The sequence below is a fragment of the Antrostomus carolinensis genome, unplaced genomic scaffold, assembly GCF_000700745.2.
Source record: "Antrostomus carolinensis isolate BGI_N321 unplaced genomic scaffold, ASM70074v2 scaffold8332, whole genome shotgun sequence".
Classification (NCBI taxonomy): domain Eukaryota; kingdom Metazoa; phylum Chordata; class Aves; order Caprimulgiformes; family Caprimulgidae; genus Antrostomus; species Antrostomus carolinensis.
In genome coordinates this window covers 4,208-11,192 of record NW_010300123.1, presented here as the reverse complement: position 1 = coordinate 11,192, position 6,985 = coordinate 4,208, and the positions used below count along the sequence as shown (strand labels likewise).

Genomic DNA, 6,985 nt, shown 5'->3' with positions numbered 1-6,985 from the left:
CTCTGCGCCAGGTTCAGATCCTACCTATTGTACCCTTTTCTCTTCTACTCTGGTTTCCACATGAAGGAAGCCTGAGCTGAGGCCTGGTGGAAACCACATCACTATCTAGCCAAGGGATAGAGTACTTCTGTCCCACAGCCTGGCTGTGGCTTATGGAAACCACTCAAGGGCACAAGATCTTAAAACAGAAGGTGGTTTTCCAGCTCCATGGTCTCTTCTCTTCTCACCCAGCCTTACTGACAGATATCAAGAAGCTTGCACGTGAGGCTATTCAAAGGTAGCTAGAAATCAGTCATAGCCCTCCTGTTTTACTGCCCCATTAGTGTTTCATTGACTCAATTTTTCACAGGCCAGGAAACAATGAGGTTAATGATTATTAAAGCAATCTTCATGGGTTACAGGAAGCCAGAACACCACATGCCCCAGCTGGACTGGCTCTTCTTAACCCCCTAAGGCCCTGAAGCATGACCACAGATTAGAAGGCTGGAACAGACTTTTGCTTCTGTGAGCTGCTCTGGAACAAAGTCAGGAGTTCAAGGAGTAGGGGGGGCAACAGTCTTGAAGTTTCCTCATTTTCTTCTACATTTTATATAGCAGATTTAAAAGATATAAACTTAAAAGCCAAGCTCTAAGATATCTGAACAGCTGCAGGCCAGGAGGAGAGAAAGGGAATTATACAAATAATTTCTGTCTAACCTCTAGCTTCATCTTTCAGGCGCTGCACAGACTCCAGAAGGTTTTCTTTCTCATCCAGCTCACTCTCCAGAAAAGCATTTCTTTCAATAGCCTGGTTTAAACGCTGTTCAAAGTCTTCCAGAGACATTATAGTGGCTCTGAAAAAGAGTGCACAAGATGTCACTACCAGATCTTTCAAGCACATAGAGGAACTCCCTCTCTCACAAGAGAGAATGTTGAGTTTTTGTTTGGTTTGCTTTGTTTTATTATTAGTTTTTATTTTAGCTTGTAAGATATGAAAGAGTGCCATGGGGGGGAACAGAAGCAAAAAAAAAAAAATCATATTTCCCATCTGCCACAAACCTCTTCACCACAATCATCGCTTAAGTGATTAGTTCAGAACAGCAGTGCTAACAAGTACAGCATCACAAACCGCTCAGTGACACCACGCTCAGAAGACAAAACATAGGTGGAAAAAGAAAATACAGAAGATGTGTCACCTTTTTGCTCTTTCCAAGTCATCATTTGCTTGCTCGAGTTCTCTAATGTATTTCTGAAGCTGATCTTTAATAGCTTTTGTCTGTGCCAAGTCATCTTCCAGCGCAGAGATTTGTCTGTATCCTTCCGAATGCTGCATTTCAATCTTTTCCTAATCAAAGGCAAATCAAACAGTATATCAGGGACTTAGCAATGCATGTTCTCTTTCTGTGGCATTGTCTGAGCCCCTTTAAAGGCAGAGGCTGTGAAGTTTTTTTTGAGAAACATCACCTTACATATGGTAAAATGCCAACAAAGGCAATTGCTCACATGCTTCTGGGCTGCCAGCAGACAAGAGCTCTTCCTGTCACTCCTTATCAAGCAATGGTGCTGGGGAGCAGTTCCCAACCTCCACAGCACAGGGCTGTTCCTTGCTCTCCCAGAGAACGAGACAGTATAATTTCTGAGCCCAAAGAGATTTAGCAACACACAAAGCAAGATGCAAGAGAAGCCACTTATTTTTCAAGTCTAATAAAAAGTAAAGCAGTACTTGGGTGTCTAAATAACAAGAAAAAAAAAATCCAAGTGTGACACTGTTACATATTGCTGTGGAACCAGCAGGATTCCCCACTGCCCCTGTGGTTTTATTAGCCCAAAGCAGGTTCAGAGTTCTGGGTCACAAAGCATTTCAGGTACAGTTATGCAACATGCTTTGGATGCAAACCTAAAATAAACTGTCTCCCTTTACCGTGTACACAATGGTACATTTAAGAGAGGCACAGGCAGGGAGGAAGGCTTAGCTTCTCCATCAAATATCTTTCTCCTGCTATTGCCACTATATGTGGTCAGCTCCACATCACGTGACAGGGAAAGCTTCACAGCACACTGTCTACCACAATGCTTTACACTCCACTACCTTGCTATCAGATCACTCCAACATGCCAAGACTGCTGTATAAGTAGCATTCCCGAAGTGCTTTCTCCATCCAGAATTTAAGTACAACACACCTGAAGTCACTGAAAACAAATCCATGCACTGGAATTTGAAAACCACGGCACGTAGTCTAGCATGACTGGTAACTTGAAGACAGCTATTTTAGCACATGAAATGCATAGACAAGGAAGAGGGAAATAGATACCCATTCTGAATTAATAAACTCTTATTTGATTACAGTGTGGTGACACTGCTATAATTCTGGATCTCTGAAGCACAGTTGCATGCTGAATTTAAGAGCCCCCAAGCTCTAACAGGCAGATTACTTTCCACCAGCTTTTCAAGACTCTCTAAACAAACCCTCTAAAGCATTATTTTAACTTATTTTCAGGTAGTGTGAACTCTGGTTTCTGAGGGGAGAGCAAGCATACACACTAGGCTGTAAGCTCAAAGCCACAAGCTGTGTGGGCCTGGCAAACTTCGCTAGTGTTGACCTAGATGCCGACACCAACCCCTGACAGGCTCAGTTAACAGCTGCTCAATAGCTTTGTGAGTTTAATGTTTTTATCTGAATCAATTCAAGAGCAAAGACCAGAACTGCAAGGTTTGATTCTTTGTTTTCAGCCAATTGTAATAAACTATCAGCTGATCCGGCCATCAATGGAGTCTCTGTTCCTTCACTGCAGGCTGTTACTGCAGTTTTCAGGCTGTATGACTAGCCAATTGTTTGCTTCAAGCTGCATGAATAGTCAAAGGTTTGTTTCAGGCAGAATATGTTTTAATAAAGTTAGCTACTGTGAAGAATAATTTAAGATCTTCTAAAGTATGTTTACCCTCCACTTGTCTAGGTTTTATCTTGTTTCCTACTATTTTCATTCTTAACTGCTTTGGCTGGTTCATTGTCCTCTCCTCTCATCCTAGCTCCTCTAGAGAAAGAAAATAGTCCCTATCCTCCTCGATTAAATGAGCTGCAGGTTTTATTTTTGTCAAATATGCCTTCTTCCCAAGCTCATCAGCTTACACGGGTTTATGTGGCTACATGGAACAGCAGTCTAATACTCCCACCACACAGCATGCAGAGAATTTAGCTAAGGCACTAACACAACAAGAACAAAGATCAGTGCAACATAAGAATGAAACAAGCCTTGGAGGTTTTGCTATCCACAAGTGGGGTGGGAGGGAATCACTAAGTTGGTGCTAGAGGGACAGGACATCTGCATGGAACAGATTATTTCCTTAAGACAGTAATTTGGACACAGTTTAGGCATTGCAAACCTGGACTAATCCAGTGATTAATCACTTATACGAATACCTTCACTCCCATTAGCTCATTAATGCTCCCAATTGAGTAGAAGTGTAATTAATTAATCTCTATGTCTACAGATACTGTCCTAGCCCTATAAAATATAGTGTAGTATTTCTTGGGTGACTATATGTCACCTTTAAGTAAAAGGCCATTGAGATCAAACTTTTCAAAAAATCACACCAATTTCACTGACAATTTATTTTTTTCAAGTTTAAGAAAATTTACCAGTATTTCTGAAGCTGTGAACCAGCACAGGGAACTAGCAGCATCTTTAATGAGAATGAAATGAGCCAGACTCGCCACTCTTTATACTCCAGAGAGCTTCATTATTTCATAAGGCACTCTGGTAAAGAGTTCCATGTCAATAAGTTCATATCCCTTATGTTTTATAATTAAAGAAGTTAATGCTTTTAAGCTGGTTCTTAGTTTCACAGAAGGCTAACCAAGTACAAAGAGGATAAATTACTTTTCCGCAAGTACAGACAGATGTAAAAGGGAAAGACTCTCTAAGAGAATGCTTATAGGTGAAATGATATTGATTAATAGAAGTATTATGGTTAAGATGAAAAATTAGAAACATGTGCTATGAAATAATAGAATAATAATTCTTATAAACCATGCAACCATGCTGCTTCTCACTTTGTCCTTTGTACAGCCCTCTCCGTGGTTGGTTTAAAGCCAATCCAGCTGAATCAACAAGAATAATAGAATTTAGAGACATAGCAATTACAGGTGATAAGTGATTAACTTGGAGTAAGTGAATTGTGAAAGATTACATATTTTAAAATAGACATAAGTTAAGTGTCTTTATGTAAGTTTTTCTTAGAAGTGCAAAGGTGAACAGACAGGAAGATTATTCAAGAAGATAAGTGAATACAGTGACCAGAATGGGACCAGTGAGCTGCAACTTCTGAAGAGGCACTGAGATGAGACAAGAAGAATCAGCTGCGTTTGAAGACCACTGTGGACTTTTATAGAATTTTAAATGAGAAATTTGGAACTGAGGGTTCATGGGAAAACACCGAGAACTTCAAAAAGAATACCCATTGTATAATGTTATATTTAGCACATATAGAGAGCCTGATTTTTGCAATGCCTTCGCCACTCACTGAGGTGATAGCCCAACTCTGCATTATCAATAAAGCAAACCTAGAGTTACCCACTGACCAAGTTAAATTCCTTTAACACAGATTCAGTAACAAAACCAGGACTGGAACTGTTTTGTGTCTCTCAGTTCTACGTGTTACACTGGCTGCTGCTTCCCAGCTTATCTGGAATCCGAGATAATAAACACACAACTATGTAAAAAGGGTTTTAAACTACAGAGTTTTCTTATGTAGTGCAAGAATACAGATGGAATGTTTGTATTTTGATTGTTCTGCAGTATTATCTGCGTCTGCACAATGCAGACGGCAAGAAAGCCATGAAAAAAAGCACTAAGCAGGTGGAAGAAGGAATAGAACAGCAGCTCTGTTATGTTCATGTTTACTTTCTGCTTTACTGCAAACAATCTTCTCCCATCTCAAATCTATCCCACCACATAGCCACAACCTGCAAATGGGGGTTCAGGAACATGACCAAGGTATCGAGCACCCTCAAAGCTGGCAACAGATTGACATTTCTTATTTTTTCAAGACTTTCTTTTTTGCAGTTTTCCGTTCCATTTCTTTGTAATGCTGAAGGTCTCTGTCCACAAGGCAAGCTGAATCTGCACATGCTCACCCCATTCACATTTGCACTCAGGACATGCAGATACTGTACACATCAGCCACTCTTACCTTAACTGACTCCAGTTCCATTCGCAGACGATTGTTTTCTGACAGAAGGTCCCTGTTTCTGGACTCTGTTTGCTGCAGCTGAGTCTCCAGTTCAGCTTCATACTCTCGACTCCCTTCTTGGAATTCACGCAATTCCTCTTGTGTATTCTCAGCACTGGAGAACAATTCCAGCAACAGAACTCATGACAATGGACAAAGAAAAAAAAAAAATCTTTCCTGTACACTCAAGGTAAAAAAAAAAATTAAAAAATACTGCACTTTCACACAGAAGGCTCAATGTCCTTCTCTAACATAGATATTCAACAGGAAGAGAGGACCATACGCAAATGTTCCCCCACCAACCATGGAAAGCCATCCCATAGCAAACTGGTAAGAAAATTTTAAAAGCCCAAATAAATAGAAAAATCCCAAAGTCTGTCTTCACACTATAGGTGTTAAGGACATATGGAGTCTCTAAATTTAGCTTGTACATTGTCCACTGCCATCTGTATATTTAATCTGTTATTCAATTATTTATTTGGAAATATGGGTTGTAAAAATAAAAGCCATTTTTAATTAGCAATAAAAAAAAAATAGAAAAAGAGAGAAAAATGGAAGGAAAGAGGTTCTTATATTCTTAAACAATTCTATTGAAATAATCCTCCAGCAAGTTAAACAAGCAGCACTGAAAGGTCTGAACATCTGGTCTAAGAAAGGGCCCACCAGTATCAGCATCTAAAAAATCAGGATTTTTTTTTCACCCTTTACTGCATTCAGAGCAACATACTGAGCTAAAGGGAAGAGCAAAGTACGCCCAGTCTCAGACAGGGATCCTCCTCCATCCATGTGCTGTCAAACCATTCTTGATCCACACAGATCAAGACGTACAGAGTGAACAGCAGCATCTCTCTGTCTGCAATGGCCTGGATCATCCACCCCCAACAGGGTTCTGCAGTGAGTTATGTTTCCATGGGCTGCCCACAGATTGCAGTCAGAGGCACGATTTCAGAACACACAGTTCAACTTAAACCAGAGCAGGAACCAAGACCAGCAGCGCCACAGCAGCACAGATTCACTGCTCAAATAAGCATAAAGGACTCTGTGCTGCTGTAGTTTATGCAGAAGCATTGCTACTGCTATCATTCAAGATAGCTGAGCCACCTTGAACTTACTACCCTACATGATGCTACGTCTTTGCACGCAGCGTCATGCACCCCATCCAGCAACTCTGAGGAATGAAGCCACTGCCTTACCACTGCTTGTATTTCATAGCCAACTCTTTCCAGTATCTGGTTTCCTCTTCCACTGAGCTGAAGTGATGACCTTCTGAATCTTCCATGATGAGTCCTCCAAGTTTAAAACTCCCGTTTCATTTTTTCCCCTGGAAAATTAAAGGATCAAGTGTAAGAGCTGATACCGTGAGCTACCTCAGTACTTTCTGCTGCAGAGCAGAGCACCCCTCTTCCCAGGCAGTCACTGCATGCCTGGAGACCAGGCTACAGACCAGTCTTGACAGGGCTCTGTCAGATATACCATAAACGTGAAAGAATCACTGCTGAGTAATTAGGTCCCTTTCCCCAGTTCTCCTAAGGGTGCTGCACGTTTACACCACAGCCCCACCAGTGAGTACCTTCCCCAGCCCTCTGACTACACAGCACAGAGCACCAAACCCCAGACAACCAAACCACAACCACAACCACCAAACACCAAACCACAGCTGTGCCCACACACGCACAGAACACAAGTGAAAGAGAAGACATCTCAGGTACAACTTCAGCTCCAAAGACAGTGCGATTAAGGTCAATTTCAACAACCCTAGAGACATTTACCATTAAAT

General features: G+C 41.2%; 1 protein-coding gene across 1 annotated transcript in view; it reads right to left on the bottom strand.

Moving 5' to 3' along the window:
• NDE1 (nudE neurodevelopment protein 1) overlaps positions 1 to 6,531 on the bottom strand; it is a 10,698-nt gene extending 4,167 nt beyond the window's left edge. The window contains exons 1-4 of the mRNA XM_010163017.1: positions 6,402 to 6,531; positions 5,170 to 5,323; positions 1,176 to 1,324; positions 697 to 833 (exon numbers count right to left, since the gene is read on the bottom strand). Coding sequence (XP_010161319.1) covers positions 697 to 833; positions 1,176 to 1,324; positions 5,170 to 5,323; positions 6,402 to 6,487 — 526 coding nt within the window. The 5' untranslated portion in view covers positions 6,488 to 6,531. The remainder of the gene's footprint in view (positions 1 to 696; positions 834 to 1,175; positions 1,325 to 5,169; positions 5,324 to 6,401) is intronic.
• Positions 6,532 to 6,985: the final 454 nt, after the last annotated feature.